At 36.6% G+C, this 27171-nt stretch overlaps 1 protein-coding gene across 4 annotated transcripts in view; it reads right to left on the bottom strand.

Annotated features, from left to right (window-relative positions):
- The window catches only part of LOC106870395 (golgin subfamily A member 2), a 95768-nt gene that overhangs the window by 19897 nt on the left and 48700 nt on the right, over positions 1–27171 (bottom strand). For all 4 annotated transcript variants that reach the window (XM_089346767.1, XM_014916442.3, XM_089346777.1 and 1 more), the window contains 7 exons: positions 25651–25744; positions 24548–24654; positions 21706–21764; positions 18890–18950; positions 18678–18758; positions 17775–17861; positions 7109–7216 (listed from right to left, as the gene is read on the bottom strand). In XM_089346767.1, the coding sequence (XP_089202893.1) occupies positions 7109–7216; positions 17775–17861; positions 18678–18758; positions 18890–18950; positions 21706–21764; positions 24548–24654; positions 25651–25744 (597 nt within the window). The remainder of the gene's footprint in view (positions 1–7108; positions 7217–17774; positions 17862–18677; positions 18759–18889; positions 18951–21705; positions 21765–24547; positions 24655–25650; positions 25745–27171) is intronic.

The following is a 27171-nucleotide window of genomic DNA, read 5'->3' as shown; positions in this document are numbered from 1 at the left end:
GTGTGTGTGTGTGTGTGTGTGTGTATATGAGAAAAGTTGAACCTAAGAAACATCAGTTGTGGTATGCAAGAGAGACAATTGCGCTGGTATGGAAAAGTGGTGAGAATGGATGAGGATAGCTGTGTGAAAAAGTGTCACACCCTAGCGGTTGAGGGAACCTGTGGAAGAGGCAGGCCCAGGAAGACCTGGGATGAGATGGTGAAGCACGACCTCCGAACATTAGGCCTCACCGAGGCAATGACTTCTGACTGAGACCTTTGGAAATATGCTGTGCGTGAGGAGACCCGGCAAGCCAAGTGAGACCAAAATCCAAGGGATGCCAGGGATGTAGCCAGCCCACTTACGCGTACCTTTCCTCCATTGGACACTGAACTTCGCTTGCCAAGACCTGTTGAGGCAAGTAAAATCGAAATCAAATTAAATTCAACGACTGCCCCCCCCCATGCCACCGTCCCCTCCATTGGACACTAAACTCTGCTTGCGAAGACCTGTTGGGGCAAGCGAAAGCGAAATCGTGATGGCACCACCGTTCGAGCATGATCGTTACCAGCATCGCCTTACTGGCACTTGTACCGCAATTTCGCATTCCTGGCATGTGAAAAGTCATTCGAGCGAGATCGTTGCCTGTACCTCTGGACTGGCTCCTGTGCAAGTGGCACGTAAAATACACCAGTTTGAGCATGGCCATTGCCAGTACCGCCTGACTGGCCTTTAAGCACCTACTACACTCTCGGAGTGGTTGGCGTTAGGAAGGGCATCCAGCTGTAGAAACTCTGCCAAATTAGATTGGAACCTGGTGTAGCCATCTGGTTCACCAGTCCTCAGTCAAATCGTCCAACCCATGCTAGCATGGAAAGCGGACGTTAAACGATGATGATGATGATGTATATATGTATATATATATATGTACATATATAAATATATGCAGGGAACGCTGACGGGGTCGGGGGTGTGGGAATACTTCTTGCAGAGAAATGGGTTGATAAGGTAATCGAGGTAGTCAGAATATGTGACGGAGTACTTAAGATTAGACTAGTGCCTTATCATAGGTTAGCTACCGTCATCTCGGCCTATGCCCCTCAACCAGAGCTATCGGATGGGCAGAAAGACCAATTCTACAACACCCTCCTGCAAACTACCTCATTGACAAAAGACAGAGACCTTCTCTTCGTGGCTGGTGATTTCAATGGTCATGTCGGACGTCGTGCTGGCGGCTTCCATGGCATACATGGAGGCTTCGGTTCCCGCAACAAGGAGGGAACCAGACTGCTGGAGTTCTGTGATGCAAACTACCTGTCACCTAGTCACCTACCGTTCTGGCAGACACTCTAGCCAAATCGACTACATCCTCACCAGAAATAGGGAAAGAGGGCGGCTTATAAATGCCAAAACTTTCCCTGGCAAAGAATGTACCCCTCAACACAGGTTAGTAGTTAGCGACTTCGGGATCAAGGCAAAAAGGATGCCCAGAATTAGACCAGCTTGGAGGAGAAGGGTTTGGAAGCTTAAAGATCCTGCATATGGACATAGATTTAGAGACATGCTACTTGAAGCATTTAACGAAAAAGAAGGGGATATAGCATCATACAACGTGGAAGACAACTGGAGGTTTCTATGGGACAACCTGCTGAGAGCCACCGACCAGATCTGTGGCTTGTGTAAAGGCCTCTCTCGACCCAAAGTTACGTGGTGGTGGAACAATGTGATTGACAGGGCTATTAGACAAAAAAAAAACAGGCTTGGAAGGACTGGAAGAACAGAGGTAGCAGGGAATTGTATCAGACTGCTAGAAGGGAAGCAGATAAGGAAAGAGGTTTGGAGACGCCACTACGAAAGATTGCTCAATAAAGACAATGAGTGGGAGAAAGAGAGTCTGCCGAATGTTGACCCAACAGAGGGACCAGCTATCCGAATTGACAGTACCATGGTAGATAAAGCAATTAAGAGCATGAAGACAGGGAAAGCCCCCAGCCCATCAGGAATTACTGCAGAGATGCTCAAAATATCTGGTAGTGTCGGCTATAGCCTAGTCACCTGTATAGTTAACCAGGTGATACACGAAGGCGTCATACCCAATGACTGGTGTAGCAGCACCAGAGTCAACTGTTACAAAGGTAAAGGTGACGCTTTAGATACAAATAATTACAGAGGTATCAAGTTGCTAGATCAGGTAATGAAAGTCACGGAGAGGGTCATAGCCCAACTAATTAGGGAGCGAGTCAGTTTAGATGAGATGCAGTTTGGGTTCGTGCCAGGGAAAAGCACCACTGATGCTATATTTCTGGTAAGACAGCTTCAGGAGAAATACCTAGCCAAGTATAAACCTCTGTACCTGGCTTTCATTGACATGGAGAAAGCCTTTGACAGGGTCCCTCGATCCCTTATCTGGTGGTCAATGAGGAAACTAGGGATAGAAGAATGGTTAGTGAGAGCTGTGCGAGCCATGTACAGAGACGCTGTCAGTAAGGTGAGGGTTGGCAATGAGTACAGTGAAGAATTCCGGGTAGAGGTAGGGGTCCACCAAGGTTCTATCCTCAGCCCCCTCCTATTCATCATAGTCCTCCAGGCAATAACAGAGGAATTCAAGACAGGATGCCCCTGGGAGCTCCTCTATGCTGACGACCTTGCACTAATTGCTGAGTCATTATCAGAACTGGAGGAGAAGTTTCAGGTGTGGAAGCAAGGACTAGAATCGAAGGGCCTTAGGGTCAACTTAGCTAAAACCAAAGTTCTAATAAGTAGGAAGGTAGACAAAACACAGACCCCTTCAGGTAGATGGCCCTGCTCAATCTGTAGAAAAGGTGTAGGTAGAAACTCTATAAGATGTACCCAGTGCAAGCTATGGACACATAAGAGGTGCAGCAATATCAAAGGCAGGTTAACTAGGAAGTTAGTTTTTGTATGTGTCAGATGTTCAGGTGCTATAAACACTGAAAATGTGCAGAAAACAACTTCTGTCACATTCCAGGGAGAAAAACTGGACGTAGTTGATAGCTTCCGATATCTGGGTGACCAAGTTAGTAGTGGGGGAGGGTACACTGAAAGTGTAGCTGCTAGAATAAGAATAGCCTGGGCAAAGTTCCTCTCACTCAGAGTAAAAGGCAGACTGTATGATGCATGTGTACGAACAGCCGTGCTACATGGCAGTGAAACATGGGCCGTGACTGCTGAGGACATGCGTAAGCTCGCAAGGAATGAAGCCAGTATGCTCCGATGGATGAGTAATGTCAGTGTGCATACCCGACAGAGTGTAAGTATCTTGAGAGAAAAGCTGAACCTAAGAAGCATCAGTTGTGGTATGCAAGAGAGACGATTGTGCTGGTATGGACATGTGGTGAGAATGGATGAGAATAGCTGTGTGAAAAAGTGCCATACCCTAGCAGTTGAGGGAACTCGTGGAAGAGGCAGGCCCAGGAAGACCTGGGATGAGGTGGTGAAGCACGACCTCCGAACATTAGGCCTCACTGAGGCAATGACTTCTGACCGAGACCTTTGGAAATACGCGGTGCGTGATAAGACCTGGCAAGTCAAGTGAGACCAAAATCCAAGGCCTCTGCCAGGGATGTAGCCAGCCTACTTAACATTCCTTCTTTGGACACTAAACTCAGAATGCGAAAACCTGTTAGGGCAAGCAAAATCGTGATGGTACCTGTACCAGTAGATCACTAAGAGCACCGTCTAAGCGTGATCGTTGCCAGAATACTAGCTGTCTGGCTTCCGTGCCGGTGGCATGTAAATAGCACCATTTGAGCGTGATCATTACCAATGTCGCCTTCCTTGCACTTGAAAAGACATTCAAGCGAGTTTGTTGCCAGTGCCGCTGGACTGGCCCCTGTGCAGATGGCACGTAAAATACACCATTTTGAGTGTGGCCGTTGCCAGTACCGCCTAACTGGCCTTCGTGCCGGTGGCACATAAAAGCACCCACTACATTCTCGGAGTGGTTGGCATTAGGAAGGGCATCCAGCTGTAGAAACTCTGCCAAATCAGACTGGAGCCTGGTGTAGCCATCTGGTTCACCAGTTCTCAGTCAAATCGTCCAACCCATGCTAGCATGGAAAGCGGACGTTAAACGATGATGATGATGATGATGATATATGTATGTGTGTATGTATGTATGTATGTGTGTGTATATATATATATATATATATATATCAGATTGGAGCTTGGTGTAGCCATGTGGTTCACCAGTCCTCAGTCAAATCGTCTAACCCATGCTAGCATGGAAAGCGGACGTTAAATGATGATGATGATGATGATGATATATATATATATATATATACATATATATATATATCATCATCATCGTTTAACGTCCGCTTTCCATGCTAGCATGGGTTGGACGATTTGACTGAGGACTGGTGAAACCGGATGGCAACACCAGGCTCCAGTCTAATTTGGCAGAGTTTCTACAGCTGGATGTCCTTCCTAACGCCAACCACTCAGAGAGTGTAGTATATATATATATATATATATATATATATAAAATATATAGTTTTAGGGAAAATAACCAAGTTTCAAGAACTCATCGATGAAAATCCACTATCACATATAGAAAAATTAACAATTAAAAGCACAATAAACGAGTATAATATAAAACAAAGTAAATATCATAAGATCAAGATAATAAAATGACTACACGTGTTTCATAACTAATTTTCAAATAGAAAGGAAATTTAAATCGATTAAAATCAATTAAAATCAATTGAAATTATCGAAAATAAATTCTATTCAAAAATATAGCTAATCTTCGGGTCGTAAGTAGAACAATAATTAAAATAAATAAATAAATATATATATCTCAACCAACAATAAGTACCAAACGAATTTATATGAAATACTTATTTCATAAGGATAGAAAAATTATTAAAAATATCAAAATAATAAACATTCAATAATCATCCCTTCATCCATTATAATATATGCTAACATGTATATTATATACAAAAACCAGCTTACATAAATTATCATTGTTTTAAATACAATTTAAACGAAGTTTAAGTTTAAAATAATAATGAAGATAAAATTAGTACATATTTAACCGGTGTAATAGTTAAAGCTATACTATTTAAAACTAAAAACGTTTATTTAATTATCATTAAAAATCAATAGAATAATAGAAAAATACAAGAATATTTATTTCTACAAACATAAAAATAAAAATATGAATGAAAAAATTAGGAAAGAAAAAAATTAAGAATAAAAGATTAAACTTTATATATATATATATATATACAAAGTTTTAATTAAAAAACCTTTAACGATATTATAAACAATAAAGACTAATTATTAATCAAAAACAATCGAAAATATATCAACACTATTCAAATCGAAGTTCTAATATTATGTTGAAATGAAACTATAACTTCTAAATAATTTAGTGCTAAATAAGTTATCTATTAAAAATAATCTTTAAAGAACCAAATGAATAATATAAAAAACAAGAATACATATTATTTTCAAATAGTAGAAAATCTTTAGCAAAGAAAAAACAGTACTTATCCATATTTTTCCGTAATTTGAATTACAGAAAAATATGGATAAGTACTGTTTTTTCTTTGCTATTTTTGAATAGAATTTATTTTCGATAATTTCAATTGATTTTAATCGATTTAAATTTCCTTTCTATTTGAAAATTAGTTATTAAACACGTGTAGTCATTTTATTATCTTTACCTTATGATATTTACTTTGTTTTATATTATACGCATTTATTGTGCTTTTAATTGTTAATTTTTCTATATGTGATAGTGGATTTTCATCGATGAGTTCTTGAAACTTGGTTATTTTCCCTAAAACTATATATTTTATATATATTTTATATATAAAGCTCAATTTAATTTTGATTTTTTATAAATTGATTTTAATTGAGTTTTTACCTGTAATTTTGAATTTTGTCCCTAATATATATATATATATATATGTGTGTGTGTGTGTGTGTGTGTGTGTAGAGTGTTATATATATATATGTATGTATAGCCGAAAGGTGTTCGTCTGTTGTATGTGTATAATTCTAGCTTTCTTGTTTTTGTTTTCGTTCTTGAATACATTCGTTTACTTTTCCCAGAAGCTTAATGCTTTTTGATTAAGTCTCTAGCACTTGACAGATTCAAGCAGTCCTAGTGATAAAAAAGTGCAAAACTGCAAGGATTTTCCAGACACTGACTGAAGAGGAAATCGGTTGCGAATGAGCCATGTATCTTGTTTTTGTCCTGTTTACCATTTGTTATGTTATCTATTTTTCCAGGAGTGGCTGTGTGGTAAGTAGCTTGCTTACTAACCACATGGTTTCGGGTTCATTCCAACTGCGTGGTACCTTGGGCAAGTGTCTTCTACTATAGCCTCGGGCCGACCAAAGCCTTGTGAGTGGATTTGGTAGACAGAAACTGAAAGAAGCCTGTCGTATATATGTATATATATATATATATATATATATATATATGTATGTATGTGTATGTGTGTCTGTGTTTGTCCCCCCAGCATCGCTTGACAACCGATGGTGGTGTGTTTACGTCCCCGTAACTTAGCGGTTCGGCAAAAGAGACCGATGGAATAAGTACTAGGCATCCAAAGAATAAGTCCTGGGGTCGATTTACTCGACTAAAGGCAGTGCTCCAGCATGGCCACAGTCAAATGACTGAAACAAGTAAAAGAGTATGTGTTTTGTTGGATTTCCGTTTGTTGTTCTTTCTGTCCTACCCTTGATATATATGTATTTCAGTTTCTGCTAACCAAATCCACTCACTAAGCTTTGGTCACCCCAAGGCTATAGAAGACACTTGCCCAAGGTACCATGCAATGGAAATGAATCCAGAACTGTGTGGTTGAGAAGCAAGGTTCTCATCACACAGCCTCACCTGTGCCTATCACTTGATTTAACACCACTGCCACCCAATTTGGCCTTCCAGTGCCTTCCATTGCAAAAAAAAACAAAAAAACAGGACTAATTCTTTTTATATAGCAGCCTCCTTTCCTCTCACTAATTTCAGAAATCATGTGAAAGATCACGTGTTGCTCTTCCACCTCTGACGAAGACATTAAAAAGAAGAAAAAAAATTAAATATTATAAAAGTTACACTAGATGGATATGAAATGTGAAATAAACTGACCTGGTTAGTTAATGACTGAGTCTGTTGTTGTAATTGGTCTATATAATGCTGGTATTGCTCTGATTGTTGGTTACGTTCATTAGTAACAGTTTGGAATGCTTCTTGGTACTATATAAAGAAACAACACAATTGAAAGTTTAAAATATAAGCAAAGCAATTCAAAACGTAATTGGGTTAAATAGGTATTTAGAAGACAAGTAGAGTAATAATCTATGTTGTTTAAAGTCAACAGGTCAGGAAGTTCTAGTAGAGCCGACATTTGATATTTTACGTCAATGACCGCTAAATGCTAAATTATAATATTGATGAAAAATGTTCAAGGGAGAGAACTCAAGAATCGTTGAACACGATGCAGTTGGCAAGAGCTACTCAAGATGATTTCATTTCATTTTGCAGACCTCTACTTCATTTTTCTATCCACTTGTAAATTTGACAAATCTATAAAATATAAAATAAGCTAAATCTGTTTCATTACTGACTCAATACCAATATATCTCAATTTTAAAACCCAAACATTTCATATAATTCACAGATTTCATAATTAAAAAACTCATTTTATAATGAAAATAAATTTTAAAAAGAGTATGTAGCTTTCTGTCATACAGTATTAAATTATACTAGCACAGTATAACAGATTTACAATGTAGCTGAAATTCATAAGATTATAGATGAGAAATGGTGAACAGCTGGTGCCAAAAATTATAACAAACCTCTATAAGTGGACTCCTTTCTTCACCTACCTATCAATATTTCTTTTCTATTATTCCTATAGTGAAAGCATAGCCAGAGAAAGGAAAAGTGAAAGGGGCTTAGTGAACTATTGCCAAAGAAGTTCAAGGAAGAGGTGAAAGAGATTTAGTGAACTGTTGCTTTCAGTTCATGCAAAAGATGGGCTGCATCATAGAGGTAGAAGCACTAAATAATGAAAAATCTGCAGAGCCTCGAAAGCAGCAGGACAGACATAATTTGTTAGATCAGGGGTTGGGGAACGCTTTTAATGAATTACCCCAAGATATATTTATTTACACTGACATTAACCCCTGATTTGAAAGGAAGAACATTATAGATTCTTTGAATTCAAAAGGTTTACTGTATCTATTTATCGAGAAAATACAATTATAAACATAAAAAGTATAAAACAAATGCAATAATATAAATTAATATCCTAATTATGAAACAAAAGGATTTTTCGAGAGACCTTTTCCCTTCAGGTTTTGGAGAAATAAGGTTTCATTTTTGTTACAATTACATCAAAATTGGACATTATGATGCCAGAGCAATTTGGTACAGTCTTCAGGGTCCAATCGATTTCGTTAAAGGGTTGAATTGAATAACTACTTTAAATCTACTTAAAGTAAAAACACAAGTATCAAAAAACTAAGGTTAAGGCCGAGTATATTTTCAACTTAGAACCTCACCAGGGAAAGATAGAATCGATCGGACTTGCCAAAGGAATGATGGAAGAATCATATACAAGATTGCACCCTGGTTAGCACAGATAACAACATTGTTACTGAATAGATAACTCAGAGGTACCATCCGTGACAAAAACAACAGTTAAGTTACAACCAACATATCTGATACCAGGAGCATTAAAAAGCTTACAAGAAATATGTCTCGTGTATATGTTGATATAATTAAAATATGTCCAATAACTAATATTGCTTTGGGATTAAGCACACTTTCACTGTTCTCTCTTACTATATATACATTATATTCTAATTACCACACAAAATAAAGTGTGCGTGTTTAGGTTTTCGATCAACACCTGTACTTACAGTAGTGAGAGGTGGAGTGGGGAGGCAGGACAGAGCGTAAATGAAAACAGGTGTGATGCAACAGCTGGAAGGTTTTATATGCCAACGCGACAACCAACAATTTAAATGCGAATATAATAAACGTTGGGGAAGATGGAAGAGGATTTCGTGGAACCGAGGAGAAAGAACAACGTAAAGTATGCCTAGACATACTTTAAGTTAGATACATCTTGCTATTATTGTAATCATAGGATACAAAGATGGATAAACAAGCAACGTATACGCATACATCAAAGCTACGATACTAGTTCGATATTTACCTTGGGGTCTGACAGCAACAAAAGAGTTGTACGTGCATACGTGTGTGTATGTGCGTGTTTATATAGAGATATTTACTTTCTCAGAAGACACGGCGAGAACGCAAGTGAAAGCGACAAGCTGGAACTGTCGCGACTGGAATATAGCTAGCAGTCATCAAGGGAGACAACCACCGGATATTCCGTCCTCTGAACACGTAACTGCTGAAGTTGACTAATTTTAGCATCAAAATCTCTAAAATTATGTTTATATGCTGCGAAGCGAGGTAGTTTCCGTTGTTCCAAACGGAATACATTTCCGAACTTCGACTGCAGTCTTTCAACTGTACAAAACAACAAGAATCTTATTTCTGGTCTCGGCACACAAATATATTTTACCGTAAATATCCAATTCTAACAAAACAGAGATCGGATAATTCGTTTTAGTTCTCTATTTCTTTCATAATCAAAAGAGATAAAAGCAACACATCTCGGCCAGATGAACATAAACACATTATTTTCGAGACAAAGACATGTCGTCAGGCTAATACTTTTTGTGAAAGGTATAAACCGCCACAATATTCCAACTAATTGAAACGTAAACAATATGGTTTGTTCTAAGTTAACAGAAAACATTCTAGAAAGACTCCCCTCCCCCCGCCACACAATGTTCTCGCAATTTTTTTTTTTTTTTGTTAACTCCTGAAAGCCGAAAAGTAAAGTTGACCTCCACGAGAATTGGAAGACAGAACTGAATAGTATTTCTAATTTCTAATTATTAATTAATAATTTTAAAAATGAATTTTTTTTAAAGTGCAAAAAATATTGAGTCATTTTTAATAGAAGTAACAAGTAATAACAAATAGAAGTAATAACCAGTAATAAAATTTTTAGCTTTAATGTTCTGTCCTATGCTTTTAAAGGATACTAAAGTATGATTTGAGGGAGATTTGGTTGCTATTTCAAACAGATTGAGCTATTGCATAAAGGCTTTCTGATTAACTTAAAATTGTTGATAAACTCCATATGTGATTGAATTAAGAATTAGAAATTTGAGAATAGGTTATAAAAAATAATTGTAATATATAATTAGTACAATAAACAGAATAATACAAAAAATTAGGTGTATATCGACCTCGGTGGAATTTGAACTTTAGCTATATTGGTACTTCTGGCTCTCAATTTTTAAATATTCTAGTGTGTCAATATTTTTAAATGATGGTACCTTTTTTTAATTATAATGTTACTCTGTAAATTAAAATCAAATAATTTTTAATATTCAAATTTTATCCTCTTCTGCAATATTTTAAGTGAAAATTTTCTTGTTCTGTACTTTACCAGATGTAATAACTTGTCCTGAACTTTTCGAAGTTTATAATCTTAAGAATATTATTTCTCTTGCTCACATTTTTCCACATAATCCATGTTTTTTCCAAGCTATGCTATTACGCTAATTAATAATGTGTCAATTAATAATTTAAGAGTTTACCTTATTAAAAATCACCTCAATGATGCCAGTGACATATATTAAGAACTGAATTAGTGACAAAGCTCTGAAGGTGCTGTGTGTGAATAAATTGCAGCCTTAAAAATATTATTCAACTACTACCATAGTTGAATGATTCACCTTTGAATGATTGACAGGCTTTTTTAAAATCACTGAGTTAGCCATACACCAAACATTTCATCATCTGTTATACTTTTCAGAAAGTTTACACCAGCATTTGATTGGAACTTGGCTCTCAGCTCAAATATAGTAGCAACATGATACTGCTTCTTTAAGGTGCAGTATGAATTTTTACAGATACCTACTTTTCCAGAAACTTTTCACAGGTCACAGCATGCCCTTTCACATCATGATTGTTGTCCACTGTTGTGCCAGATCATATAGAATTGGGATAATTTTTGGTGGATGTTCTTTCTGATTAGAAATGCTGGTACTAATTGTAGCAATGAATGCAACTTGATCAATCATAGGATTAATTGAGCTGTATACATTAGAAAGGTCATTAAAAGTTTTTTCCCAATTTGAAACAGAATTCCATGCAAACACATGGCTCTTCTAAATTCTTCTGTGTTTAACTTGCAACAAAACCCCTAGTACACTAAACATATGTCCATTCCAGCATGACTGCATGGCATGATCTGGCTATCGCCAGACTAAAAGTCAAGGTCAGCTGTATACAAGTTGCAAGCAGACTGGCTCGCGGACTATTTTAATAGCTCAATTTCTTTTTAGACAGACGTGGCATTAGACAAAGTTTCATGGGCAGTTTACCACTGTCTAAATCTGAATAGGCAACTTATTTGAGTCACTTAATAACAATTTTACAATACTTTCAAATTCATGATGGTTTTAAAAATATAATTAGTTTGAGTGTTTTTTACATTTTAATTCATTTCTTAAAGTGAAGCAGCTACAGACAGCATTAAAAATATAAATGCGTAATGATTTAAAACAGCATTTGCAACCAAGACACATATGAAATTCTACTCCCATTTTTATGAAATTTGTAGTTAAACACTTCAGATTTTTTTATATATATATGTCATAAAGCTATACAAAAATCTCAAGTGTCAGAAGTGTTCAATTGTTGATAGTGAGGAAAAAAGACTGAATATGTATGTGTGTTCTTTTAGAATGAAACATATCTCTAACATTTATCAGCAATGCTGCTGGCCGAAGTATAGCATATCAGTAACATTTACTTTATTAATCTCAGTATACTTTATATCTATAATGTCATAAATAACATGTCAACACACGGTTGTCTAAAACACCATCGAATACACATAACAGAATTTGGAGAATAATTCTTGCTAGCTTCTGAACAAAACAAAATTGTAATTTCTTTTCTTTAATCACTGTAGAAAACTTTTCTGATTTGATAGGATATTACTATTATAACATTAATATTGTTATTAAAAACATTTGATAAAAAGATATATAATTCTGATGGAAGCACTGCATAGTTATGTATTGTACATATATGCATACATGTGTATATACATGTGATTTTTCCTCTCAACATCACTTTCTATCTAAATATCACCCTTCACACTTTTATAGTACATCTCCTCTATCCCCTCTGTGCTATTTATACTCCCCTCACCAGTGTTGCCTGAGGGTATACCCCGCCTCTCTCTCTCTGACTGTATCTTTTGCCTCTCCACCACCTCCCTCTGCATCCTTGTCCTAAAAAAGTTAATTATACTTGAACCCAATTTCTTGCCAAGTATCTCTTCTGTAGTAAGACAGCTATCTCTGACCTATCATACTCTCTCTTGGCACACAGCCACTTCTCTCAGGTCCTCTCTCACTCTAAGCTGAGACTTTCTTGTCTTTCAAACTACTTGGCAACCCTGTGGGTACTGGTGCCACATAATAGGCACCTATGCACTCCGTCGAGGGTTCCAGTTGATCCGATCAACAGAACAGCCTACTCATGAAATTAATGTGCAAATGGCTGAGCACTCCACAGAACACGTGTACCCTTAACGCAGTTCTCGGGGATATTCAGCGTGACACAGTGTGACAAGGCTGGCCCTTTGAATAACAGGTACAACAGAAACAGGAAGAAAGAGTGAGAGAAAGTTGTGGTGAAAGAGTACAGCAGGGTTCGCAACCATCCCCTGCCAGAGCTTCGTGGAGCATTAGGTGTTTTTGCTCAATAAACACTCACAACGCCCGGTCTGGGAATCAAAACCACGATCCTATGACCACGAGTCCGCTGCCCTAACCACTGGGCCATTACACCTCCATTGGCACCCATGCAGGCTCCACGTAATAGGCACCTGTGCCGGCGTCACGTAATAGGCACCTGTGCCGGCGTCACGTAAATGTCACCTGTGCCGGCGTCACGTAAATGGCACCTGTGCCGGCCTCACGTAAATGGCACCTGTGCCGGCCTCACGTAAATGGCACCTGTGCCGGCGTCACGTAAATGGCACCTGTGCCCGCGTCACATAAATGGCACCTGTGCCCGCGTCACGTAAATGGCACCTGTGCCCGCGTCACGTAAATGGCACCTGTGCCGGCGTCACGTAAATGGCACCTGTGCCGGCGTCACGTAAATGGCACCTGTGCCAGCATCATGTAAATGGCACCCATGCCAATGTCACATAAAGAGCACCCATACTGGCATCACATGAAAGCACCCAGTACACTGTAAAGTGGTTGGCATTAAGGGCATCTAGATATAGAAGTCATGCCAAAACAAATGACTAGTACCTAGTGCAGCACTCTGGGTTGCCAGCTCCTGTCAAGCCATCCAACCCTTGCCACCATGGAGAATAGACATTAAATGATGATAATAATCATGATTGTGTGAGTTTATATGCATATTGATTTAATACAAAACCAAAAGAGCTACTAACAGTTCCATGCTTTGGTGATGCTTCAAGAATATTTATAAAATATGCCATGTATCTCCAAACAATCTTTCAGTGTATGCATTATGTACATTTTAAAAACAAGGACACTGGACAGTGATAAAATAAGAAAAAAAACATGAAAAAAAAACACGAAGAAGGTTTATGCAAAAAAAATGAAAGCAAGAAAACTAAGATCTCCATCCTCCCTGATAGCAAAAACCACAATTAATACAGCTGGTACAGAACAAAATAACCAAAAAAGGCTAAGCCTGTGAGACAGCACGTCAGTTTGAAGCAGGTGGTGTACTCCAACTTGACAAAAGAAACCTATCCATGTGTTTACACCTGGTAAAAATTTCATAGACTACATTTTTTGTTGATTCTACTTATATTAAATCTATATGAGCACCCCCAATCAATCAGTCTCCTTTGTGGTGCCCTCACCCTCACCATCCCAATATGGGCATAACATCTTCCCTCCCTGGGTTTGTTAACTTGTGAGCTTCATGGTGATCTCAATAGTGCCAGTAGTATGAAAAAATGTACCCAGTATACACTGTAAAGTGGTTGGTGTTAGGAAGAGCATCCAGCTATAAGAACAATGCCAAAGCAGACACTGGAGCATAATGCAGTCCTTTGACTCATTGAATCCTTGTCAAACTGTCCAACCCATGGCAGCAAGGAATGTGGATATCAAATGATGATATTGTATCAACTGAGAAATCATTTCATCAATGCTCGTGATACCAATGCCTTGAGACTATTTTTGTATTTACTGTAAGACATTGACAAGCCTGAACAAAAGCATCCAACTAGCTATGACAAGTATTGATTATGATATATTAACTCTTTGTTGTAAATTTAGTTCACCTGCATACTGGCTTTCAAAAGCAAGCATATAGAGGAAAATTTACAATGATATATTTTTTTTTTGTGTGGGTGTGTATTATATGATAATTATGCCACGTGTGTAAGCAGAGTAGGCATGGGTTACTCACTTTACACTTACAAAAATTAATAAGATAAATGATTTTCAGTTTATTATAAATACTAGCTGGCCTTGTGCCGTCAAAAATGACAGCTAATTGTAGTACTTTATATATAAATAAGGTACAAAACCAAGTTTTTAGTTTAATAATTCTTTTATAACCAAATTTTTTATGAAAAATCTCTCTGAAACTAACATTCCTTGACTGTGTGTTTCCTTCAAAAGAATTTTAAAGTTTTCCTTCCTTCTTGTACAACTTAAGGCTACATAAAGCTGGCTGTGACTGAATACGGGAGCTGGCAAGTAAATACTAAATACACAGAGTTGAAACGTTGTTTGATTTTTCTTTTCAGCATTGAATGTTCACCATCCCACTTCCATTGTATATACACACACAAACATTCACATACCTCCCTTTTACATACACACACATGTACTCACACAGAGTTAAAACACTGTTTTTTTTTTTTTATTTTCACTGTACAATTTCCATCATCCCACTATCAAGTCTGCCATCACCCTTCCTTCTTTTATTCATCCATCACCCCTTCCTTTCTCATTCATATGTTGCGACGAAGAAAAACACAAGAGTATTACTAAAGAATTCATTATATCGCTGTTATTTAGATTTGAAACATAATTCTCACTGCTTTTCAATTATGACACACACACACACACACATGCACAAAGATAAATGAATTCCACATTCTATATGTTCAGCTCAAAAAAGCTTATGAAATAGCATCATAAAAGCAGAACAATATCTGCTTGCACTCAACTACAATACTACTTCCTCAGCTGCTGTAATTACATGAGAGCAAAACTGCACAAATTTCACCTCACCCAATTCTTTTATGCACCCAGTTAACCCACTCCTTGGAACTACTTCCCTTGTCACTCATCCTGCATTCTCAACTTCATCCTTTACCACTTTACTTTTCACTGAGCACCCCTTACCCCTCTCTCATATCTGCAATTAACACTCCACCCCATCTTTGTCATCCAATATATCTAACCCTACATACCTCTGATATCCATGTATCACTGCACCCCACCACCACTAAACATATTTCACACCATCTCCTTATTTCTCTTCTGTCTAGTTTTATTATACTGTTGCTCATCACCACACACCCCTATACGTACAGCCATGTTTCACCTACATCCTGACCTTCTCCCCATCCCAACTGAAATTCACAATGATCATGCCTTGTCAAGTGTAAAGGCATAAGGAAGAGACAATAATGAATTGAATCAAGCCTAAACATATTACTGGTACTTATATTATCTACCCCTGAAAGAGAATGAGCAATCAGGAAACTATCAGGAACATTTGTTAAAGAGCGTTATTTACTAAATGATACTCAAATTCCAAAGAAAGTGGCTGCCTTATGCAGTAACAGTATAATCACTAACAAAGTCACTATTCAAAGAGTCAAATAAAAGATATGGTAAACCTCATCCTTTCAAAAGCTTTTCATGAAGTTGATCATATTGGTAGTAGGGCATAGGTTACTTGATTTTAGTGTGATAGGAGGAAACTAAGAGAGGCTATATAACTTTTTAAAAGATACAAATAAAGTTGTTGCAGTTGTAATGACAACCTCCGACTGAGATCTGTCAAGTCTAGAACTAACATATCTCCATGAAAGAAAAAGTGTTACCATAAAAGGTATGGACACCATGAATAAAGTTTGACTAAGCAGCATTAGCTGACATACTTGTGGCTGAGGAAGCACTCTTCAAATGATGGGTGCAAGTGTTTCCCACCAAATAGTCTGGTAGAATATTCTACAACATTTGGGCCAACAGTAATATGACGAATTCAACTTTAGGCTGAGCTATTCCTGGTTTATATGGATCGTATATTGCTTTTCCCTTATATGATAAGTCTCTCGGTTCTCTCTCATCTCTTCAACTTCAGACTAGAGAGCCACCAGCCATCTAAGGGAACTGTTGCTACAACTCATCAAAGGTGCATGTACAGTACATAGTAGTATATACAAAAGTCAGGAAAGTGAACAGTGTATGAGTCAATGATATTGCATATGGAAATGGGAAAATCAGGTGTAGTGTTGGCGAATTTCAGGAAGCATGGAGGTTTTAAAGGATGCAATGTCTCAGCAACTAACAACTGATGCAGGCAGTTTGTTCTATACTTCAGCAACTCTAGTGTGAAAAATGTTTCTGAAAGTCATGGAAGCTGTGCTGTTTTTTGACTTTGTAGGCATGCCCATGTGTGTTGGACACATGGAGCTCAAGGTGGTGGTTGGTGCGATGGTTGATAATTTTGTGGGTATTTACTAGGTCAGTTGCCAGACGTCAGAGCTTCAACGTATTTATGCCCAGGGAAGCAAAGTGTTCAGAGTATGGTAAATGCCTGATGGAGGGTATTCACTTGGTTGCACATCTATATACACAAGATTCCCAATCATTACGTTCACTGAACATTGTTCCATAAATTTATTGGATGTACATTCGTAAATATCACAATATGGACTAATAAAGCTCAAATTTTAGTGTGATCATTGTCTACAGATGCAATCAACATCACATCATGAATATCCAAAGAATATATGACTAACCACCATACTAAACAGATAACAATGATCTCCCCGCAAAAAATCAGCAATTCAGAGTAAAATACTTTATTATAATCAAGAATGCTCTTAGAACCATTAATATTGGTAGAAGTTTTCTCAGACATAACCTCAATCCTTACATAGATAACTATGCTAAGGATATGAAAGGTCAAGGACAATCAAGAGATGAGACAATATCACAAGGCAGTGCCCCAGCATGGCCACAGACTAATGACTGAAACAAGTAAAAGATAAAAGACGATGAAAATAACATGCAATTTAATGCAGGTAAGTTTCAAGTACTTTGCAGCCAGTACCTCAGAATGCATTGCAGTTTGGATATACAAAGCCGAGAGGAGCTACAATCTTAGAGTCAGAATCTGTGTGAAACCTGGGAATTATGCATAACAGCATTTACAATAAGAGGAGAAACAAAAATATGCTGGTTTTGTGAAAGATGTTTATTCTTCATCACTAAGGTTACTACTCTCAGATATGGTCACCTCATACAATCAAACTTATTACAGAACTTAAAGTAATCCAGCAGTCCAATACAAAGATGATTGCTTCTATGCACCAGTAGAACTATCAAGAGAGACTAGAATGCTGGGGACTGCATGTCAGTGGTGATCTGGAGCTAAACAACAAAAACAAAAAGGTGTTACTCACATATTCAACTTTTTTAATGTACTCCTCCCGTTCTTGTTGCAATGAATCAATAAGTTTAAGAGACTCTTTATCACTCTGGCTACTGAGCTGGAAAGAAAAAAATAATAAAGTAAGATTAGGTTCTATGTAAGCCTCCATTCCAATCAGAATCAGAAGAAATAGTTAACCCAATATCAACCAAAGAGGTAATAAATGAAAATAAAAACGGACATTCTTCTCTATATCTGTGGTCAGCATTTTATATTATTACCTAGAGCCAGTAAATTGGTAGAGATGTTGGAATGCTGAACTCCTGTCTCACTATGAAAAGAGTAATAGTAGTACAATGACCTGACACAAATCAGAACTACATCTCAAAGTTGATGCTCTGATTAATTTTCTAATGCTCTTCATTATTTTCATAACCTGTTCCATCAGTCTGAAGCTTCTGTAGTTACTTCTTTCCAAAGCATCTTCACTCTTGTAGCAATTAACAATTACACTGCTGTATCAGTCACTGAGTATAACACTTCCCTGTAACATCTGGTTGATTATGTGAAATACATCAGGTATTTTCAGTATCTCAGCAACTAATATCCCTTGAGTGTTTATGGGGTACTTCTGCTTCCTCCTATACACCATGAGTCAGTATGTCACTCATTTCAAACACTTTTTCTCTACATCTTGAGTTATGCTGACACTGCTTTGCAATCCAGAACATCATGCCTCTGATCCCCTCATCATAGAACACTAGCAAACATTCAGCTCTCTGCTTCTCTCAGCTCTGACACTTAGCTTCTTTCTTAGCACCCCACTCTCTTTCTTTCAGTCTTTCAATGCTTGTCTTTTAGCTTTTATTGCTCTATCTACAATGCAATTTCACCATCTTGCTACTTTACATCCAGATTGTAAAATAAAACTTACCTGCTGAGTGTACAACTCAGCCATTTCCAATTTCTTTTGAAGATCCTCTACATTTTGTTCATGAGCCAAACAGTCTGACACCTGTAAAGGATTAATGTCAGGAGAATTAAATGCATGTAAGAATGAAAATTTACAGACAGGAATTATATATTCTTTAATTTACAGTGAAATCTTGTGTTAAAACATTAAAAAAATATAAATTTTGTTTTTACCTTTGAACTGAGTTTCCCATTCAGTTCAGATATCTGCTGTTGTAATTCCTCCACAGTTTGACTGGGAAAACAAAACGAATATTTTGAAAAGCCATACACAAACTGAGCATATGACAAAGTTTAAGAAATAAAATGACATGTCTCATAGATAATTTATACATTTACTGTATAATAACCACATGGAAAGAAAAATATAAATCAATTTGTAAACACATAAAGCATGTAGATATCTAAAGGATATATAAAGGAGATGGGTACCCAGTGGGACTAGAACCGTGGTCTGCTTGTGCTAGGATGATATGATCTCACATTAATAAATATTTCAATAAGGACATTAATATTACACTACTCCACCCCTCTCTGGCTCCCCTCAAGCACTCCCACTCTTTCTTCTAAAATGTGAGTAGTCATGTAGCTCCTCTACAGCAAGAAACTGGTTCTGTCCTGGCCCCATCTCTCATATTTTACCCATCTAGCAGAAAGTTGCCCCCTGTGGGTTCATAGTCTTGCAAACTGTCTGACAACTTTACTAGTGCTGGTAACATGGCAAAAAATTAAAAAAAGAAAACACTCAGCACATGCTATAAAGTGATTGGCATGACCAATCAGCAAACAATTTGTTTGCTGAAAGCATAAACAAAGCCAGCAGTTTTGGGTAATCCCCAAAATTCCAGCAGTTTCTAGCTAACAAGACATGCAACATGTCGAAATGCTGTTGTTCCTGAATGCCATGCATCAATGCAACAAGTCTGTTGAACATACTATTGTAAGAGGAAGAAGTTATTCTAAGACATACGTTACAATGCCTAGCATATTTTGTGTCCAAACCTGCCTTGATGTGTTAAAAATAAAACATGCAAATATTATTTCCAGATCTCACTGTAGATGGTGCAAATAATGATTCCATATCTAGTTCTTGTAACTAAAAAAAAAACAAAATATATTATAGTCTTAATCTTCTGGAAATATTGACTATTCAACAATATTGTCTAGAAGTTATCTTAAAATAGTTATAAAATTATTTTATTTTCATATATAATTTTTCTACCAATGAACTGGGTTTTTTTTATACCCAATTTAGTACATCTAGAAAAGAAATTGTTACACAGTGCCAATATTCAAATGTCTGTAAGAGAAGACTGATTTGAACAGTCCAAATCCTTTTCATTATTTGAATCTAAACAAGGTATGTTTTCAAAGATTTGGATTCCGTGGTCAAGATCATCATTGTTTTAACACCCACTTTTCTATGCTTACATGAGTCAGACAGAATTTTTGAAGTGAATTTTCTATGGCTAGATGTCCTTCCTATCTCCAACCCTTGCCCGTTTCCAAAATCCATGCACAAGGATTTGGTTAGCCCAGGGTTATAGAAGACACATGCCCAAGGTGAGACTGAACCGAAAACCATCTGATTAAGAAGCAAACTTGCTACCACACAGCTATACCTGTACCTATTATTATTATTAAAGCAGCAGCCTGGCAAAATTGTTAGAAAATGCTTAGCAGCATTAAGTCCATTTTTACATTCTGAGTTCAAATTCTGATGAAATTGATTTTGCCTTTCACCTTTTGGGGTCATCAAAAGTATCAAGTGAACACCAGGGTCAATATAATTGACTTACCCCTCCCCCAAAATTGCTAGCCTTGTGCCAAAATTTGAAACCATTATCATTATTGGAAAATAGAGAAATAGTCAACATTTGCAAATCAGCCACATTACCTAGCAAGTTAGCACAGACTTCCTCAAAGTAACCAGAGTTATCACAAAAACAAAAATATACAAGACATTTTTATCTTATAATATTCATCTCAGGTACCAAATGATGATAACACTTCATAAGCTGCTAAGGAAGTTTTTATACACAGTCTGATCATGCAAAAACCCACTTGATCAGTTTCATGTCAAAATACATTTTTTTTTTTCCGTGGACAATTATGTATATCATTTGGAAGTTCTGGATGGAACTTTCTTCTCATATTCTTTTGATCAAGTGTGTAGTGCAAAAGTAATTGGCCAAAATTGATGCAGGGGAGGGTGAAAATCATAAATTCTCAAAAAGATTTTTTCATAAAAAGCTTCTCCATTTCCAAGGACATGATGAAAAACAAATTGGAAAAATCCCAGTCAAAACAGAAAAAATTCAATTTATGTGGGCATCCTGATCTGAAAGTCAGCCATTAAATTGTTTACATCAATTTTTAAAAGCTCATCAAAATTTTATTGAAATGGTATTATGTCCCAAAATCTCAGGATTTCTTTAGTTTTATGCCTACTACAAATGTACCATAACTCAAGTCTTTGTGGCTTGTACTTTTGGATTTAGCTAGGTCCCAAAACGTATGAAAAGCTTATGCTCACATCATGAAATCAACTATTTAGGCTTTACATAAAGGTTTTAAAAATTGTGAAAATAAAAGTTTAATCTTGAAGAATCTGGAAAAAATAGGCAACTGCTATCCCATGGACACAATTTGTGTAATTTGAAGATGATTGTCACCTCAGTTTCAAAGATATGACATTACAAATATGGCCTAATAAGGCAAAATTTCAACCGATTCACTGACCATTTAAACTGTCATATTTCCAAAAATATTCATCCAAATTTTACAAATGAGGTTTCAAAATGTTTCTTTTTGGATGCTCTCCAAGATAAAATACAGAAGAAGTTAGGTTTAAATATTTTCAAAAATTCATGGTGATACCTATTCTAAATAATCTGTTGGAAACCAAAATAACTAAAGTGATTTTCAGAATTCGATCTAAATAAACAGCACTGTAATTAGTCAGTTATAAATTTTAGAAGTTAACTTACTTCGATTTGTATAGTTCTAATTTTAATTTGTCGATATCTTTTGCATATTCCTTGCTATTCTGAAAACAAAAAACAGAAAATCAGTAAATACAATCATCACCAGCCTTCCATGCTGGCATAGGTTAGACAATACAATATAACCAAGTCAGTCAAACTTTTCTTAACATAAGACAATATGAAATTATAATGTGACGTAATGATAGCAAAATATATAAGATAATGTATGACATGTAATATAAACTAAACTTATTAAGAGCCCTTAAATCATTGAGAGATATTTTCAGCTCATAAGGAATGTAATTTGTCTCACAATAAAAAAACAGATAATCATTTTAAGAATTGATTCTAAATGATGATCATCATCATAATCACTTTAGCATCCACTTTTCCATGTTTGCATCTGTCAGGCAGAATTCATAGAGGCAGATATTCTACTGCTAGATACCCTTCTTCTTGTCAACCCTCACTTGTTTCCAAGCAAGATAATATTTCCTTATGGCCAGACATATTTTCATGGAAGATTGGAAACAAAAATAATGTTTGGCCATGGAGAAATATTACCTTTCAGAGAAACAGATGGGGTATAACAACACAAAAAAAAAAGAAAAAGAAAGAAGAGGGGGGAAAGCTGACAGAATTTGAATAAAAAAAATAACATAGAGACTATTTGACAGTTTTCCAAAAGTTGTTGGAATATTTAAATCAAATAAACTGATATTTCTAAAACACATTCAAAATATTTATTTTATGTGTTAGTCAAACAAGGAGAAGCATTGCTCAAAACCTTTACATGCTCTCCTAGACCTGTGAGATTAATGTGGTTTGTGTTCAGCCTTGACCATCTGTATTTACTTAATTCAAATCCAAGAGGGACAATGGCTATAAGATGAAGTTACTTTGCAGATCTTATTAATGTCATTATGGTATACCAACTTCTGAGCACAACAGCTAACTGTCCACTCCAGTTTGTGTGGCACACAAAAATCAGGTTCTTTACAAAAAGGACATCCAGCTATATAAACAACTGTTCCAATAAATGAACCACTCAACCCAAATCATCATCATCATCGTTTAACGTCTGCTTTCCATGCCAGCATGGGTTGGACGATTTGACTGAGGACTGGCAAACCAGATGGTTGCACCAAGCCCCAATCTGATCTGGCAGAGTTTCTACAGCTGGATGCCCTTCCTAACACCAGCCAATCCAAGAGTGTTGTGGGTGTTTTTACATGCCACCAGCACAAGGGCCAGTCAGGCAGTACTGGCAACAGCCATGCTCAAGTGGTGTTTTTTACGTGCCACCTGCACAGGAGCCAGTCCAGCGCCACTGGCAACGACCTCGCTCGAGTGTTTTTTCACATGCCACTGGCACGATGTTGGTAACGATCACGCTCGAATGGTGCTTTTTACGTGCCACCAGCACGGAAGCCAGTCAGCTGCTCTAGCAGTGATGAAGCTCGGATGGTGCTTTTAGCACTCCACTGGCACGGGTGCCAGTCATCACATTTGCGAATTTGATTTGATTTCGATTTCACTTGCCTCAACAGGTCTTTGCAAGCAGAGTTTAGTGTCCAATGAAGGAAAGGTATGCATACGTGGGCTGGTTACACCCCTGGCATAGGCCACGGAGCTGCAAAGACATCACAAAAACTGTTACTCCTAGTAACAGTTTTTGTGATATCTTTGCCACTTTATTAATAAAGTATATTACTCTACCTCCAGTATTCAAGCACTATTTTTTCCACCTTGTTTCACAGTTATGTGCTTACTCTGGTGTGTGTGTGTGTGTGTGTGTGTGTGTGTGCGTGCGTGCGTGCATGTATACTTCATCATCATCATTTAGTTTCTGTTTTCCATGCTGGCACAGAGGAGATGGTTTGGCTGCAGCTGGTAAGCTGGAGGCTCCAGTATATTTCCATTTAGTGTCTATGGCTGGATGCCCTTCCTAATGCCAATATATGTGTGCATTTGTATGTGTAGAAATAAACTCCAAACAAGTTTAATGCCAATAGCACAGCAGGTATGGTTGTATACTTCTAATACAATCTATAAAGGATCTAATAACACTCACAACAAATGAAGATACTGCACACATACAACTGATATTTTCAAGAGACACTTGAGGTAATTGATGTCAACCAGATATAAAACATTGTAACAATACAACATAAATCACAGATAAGTATCTATGCCCAGATGACTTTCTTCAAAGAGTATTCATCCTACATTTTCAAAATAAAATGGATCCTCTCTGCAATTTGCGTTATCAATATTGTTATGACATTTAGGCTAATTGTCTTTGAAGGAATAAGACTAATTTCAGAATGCAGTACAAAAATTAAAATCTAATGAGTATATTTTTGGCAAACAAGAAAACTGAAGTAAAGTATGATTCCTAAGATGTTCAACATAATGGTTACAAAAGAAATTAAGCTTTCATGTACTTTGCCCACCTTTGATGGAAACACCACCAGAGCCTTAAAATGGACAGTAAAATAAACAGAACAGGCTCAGAGCTCTGAACAGCGTCCACACAGCCAGTATGGCAGCCAGAATGTTGTTCAGTTTTTCATCTGTGGGGTTGCTCATGCACATTCATTAAGAATCTTTTCTGTCAGAGTTAACCAGAGTTTCTCAACAACAACCTTTTTAATCATACACTATATTCTACTCCTGAACAAAAAACAGTCAAATAAGTTCTACTTTTAAAATTATGGCTGAATAGTCAGTATAGAAAGAGCAGCCAGCTGTGACAAAAAAAAAAAAAAAAGAAAATCAATTAACTGCTCAAATAATCTTATGATTGAAAATTTTTACCACTAATAAACTAGATAATACCTACCTTTTCATATTGCTGACTTGAGGAATTAATAGATGACATATTTCGTTCCAACTCTGTAATCCGTTGTCTGGAAACCCGAAGACGACCTCCCATTTCTTCAATTTCACCTAGGAAAACATTATAAAAGCTAATTTATATACAGAATTTAATTCTTTATAAATAAATTTCTTTAAAAAAAAAACTATTTAGATTTAAATAGTGAAAAGGATTTGAGATTAATCTATTTGAGAGCTATGAGAGATGGATGAATACTTAATTCATTCAAAGCCAAGAGTTTAAATGCTATTACTGGTTTTGTGCAACAATTTTTTTTATGAAGTAAATTAGATATTAAAAAATAAACACTAGTAATACAAAATATACCATGAAAATTAAAAGCAATCTGATGGCTATTTCAAGATAATTCCTAGACAATATTTTTTAATATTAAACTTTTCTAAAAGATTAATGCTTATATAAAACATGTATAATATATTTTTTTTTGCATTTTAATTACAAAAACTAGAAACATTTTTTAAAAATATAGGCACATAAAAGTTCTTGAGCTACAAACTACACATGCATTCATACAGCATTATCTTCAACATCAAACCAGAGACGTTTCCATATAGTACTTATAGGACAAGGTATAGGTGGAAAAATTGTGGAGGCGCAATGGCCCAGTGGTTAGGGCAGCGGACTCGCAGTCATAGGATCGCGATTTCGATTCCCAGAGCGGGCGTTGTGAGTGTTTATTGAGTGAAAACACCTAAAGCTCCACGAGGCTCCGGCAGGGGCTGGTGGTGAACCCTGCTGTACTCTTTCACCACAACTTTCTCTCACTCTTACTTCCTGTTTCTTTTGTGCCTGTAATTCAAAGGGTCGAACTTGTCACACTGTGTCACGCTGAATATCCCCGAGAACTACGTTAAGGGTACACGTGTCTGTGGAGTGCTCAGCCACTTGCACGTTAATTTCACGAGCAGGCTGTTCCGTTGATCGGATCAACTGGAACCCTCGACATCGTAAACGACAGAGTGCCAACAACAACAACAACATAGGTGGGAAAAAAACCCATCTCATCACAAAGAAAAGAATGTTTTTTTAAAAAAGTAAAAACTCACCAAGCCTTTGGTCAGACTGTTTCTTAAGTTGGTCAATTTTTGACTGGAGTTCAGTTTTCTCAGCCACTAAAATTCCTATTGTTTGAATATGTACCTTAAAGAAAAAAGAAAAATATAATATACCTCCACATATCCATAATTCATAATTAGAAAAATAAATTACTCCATGAAATTATAATTATAATAATCAACAGAAAAACAATCTGACAATAACTAACATACTTTTTTAATGTTTAAGAAGTTCACTTTACAATCAGAAGACTTCAGGTTCAACCAGCCTTGAGCAAAAACCTACCAGAGCCTGAATTGATACAAGCCAAGTGAGTGAAACTGAGGTAGAAGAAAACTGCAAGAAGACCCATCAAATGGGCTGTACCAGTCATTCAAAGAGCCAGCCATGTCACAGTGTCATGTTAGAAGTAAAAGTGTCAGTATGATAATACTCAGCTACTAACACTGATTCACTGGACAGATGGTCCCATTGATAAAAATAACTGGAATTTGTTGTTTTTTTTTGTTTTTTTTACTGTTCACCTTTTTTTTCCTTTACTTTGCACTGCTTAATTAAGGAGAGAGAGAGAGGGAGAGACACCCATGACCCATTATTTTTTTCCAATGGCTCCAAGAATAGTTGGAGGAAAGGAGGAAATTACCCACAAACTCATGACCAGAATGCTGGTGACAGGGTGTAACTCCACACTAAAGGTACTCAAGAACTAATTGACGGTGTTAAACCAGGTGACAGATTAAGCTACTACTCAAGAACTCATTATACAAAGAGCTAACATAAATACCCATGCTCTAATAATTCTGCCAATTTATCTCCCTGGACTGATATTTGATTTTATCAATCATAACCCATTACCTACCAGTGATCTCATATGAGATCACTTAAAAATTACAAATTTTGTAATTATCGGTCAATATTTACACATATCTAACCTTTTTGCTATATCTACTAGGTATATTTCTCCGATATTCAAATGAGGTTTGCTAATTTTTCACCCAATATCTCGCTTATTTCTATTTAAAATGTTATTTTGAAATGTTATTTTGATCATTCCAGCATGTTTCTAAGGCTGTTTTATGCTAGAAATCAAAGTTACATAAAAAAAATTCCAGTTAATAGAATTATGGGAGGTAATGGGGTTAAAAGGCTGAATGGCAAAACTGATCTCAGTAAGATCTGAACTGAATGCAGAGAACCGAAACAAATGTCACAGAACAGTTTGTCCTACACTCTAGTGACTTCCTAATTACACATTAAGAAAAACAGAGGATCTATTTCCTTTTATCTTAAGTTCTTTATTATATATAATATTTGGAAAATTACTTTTATTTATAAGGTCCTTTATTGAGTAAACAAAATTAACTCTTTGGAGATGAGGCCAACTGAAGGTTTTATATTATAGCAGATGAGTTTTAAAAGAGAGAGAATGAAGAGTTATTTAAAATTCTGTAAAATATATTAATCTCAATAGGCAAAAGAAAATGTATACACTTTCACAATCTTATCGTATT

The sequence above is a fragment of the Octopus bimaculoides genome, chromosome 2 (assembly GCF_046866305.1).
Source record: "Octopus bimaculoides isolate indiv1 chromosome 2, ASM4686630v1, whole genome shotgun sequence".
Lineage (NCBI taxonomy): Eukaryota > Metazoa > Mollusca > Cephalopoda > Octopoda > Octopodidae > Octopus > Octopus bimaculoides.
The sequence above is the reverse complement of the archived record's forward strand: the minus strand, read 5'-3'. Positions and strand labels throughout refer to the sequence as shown.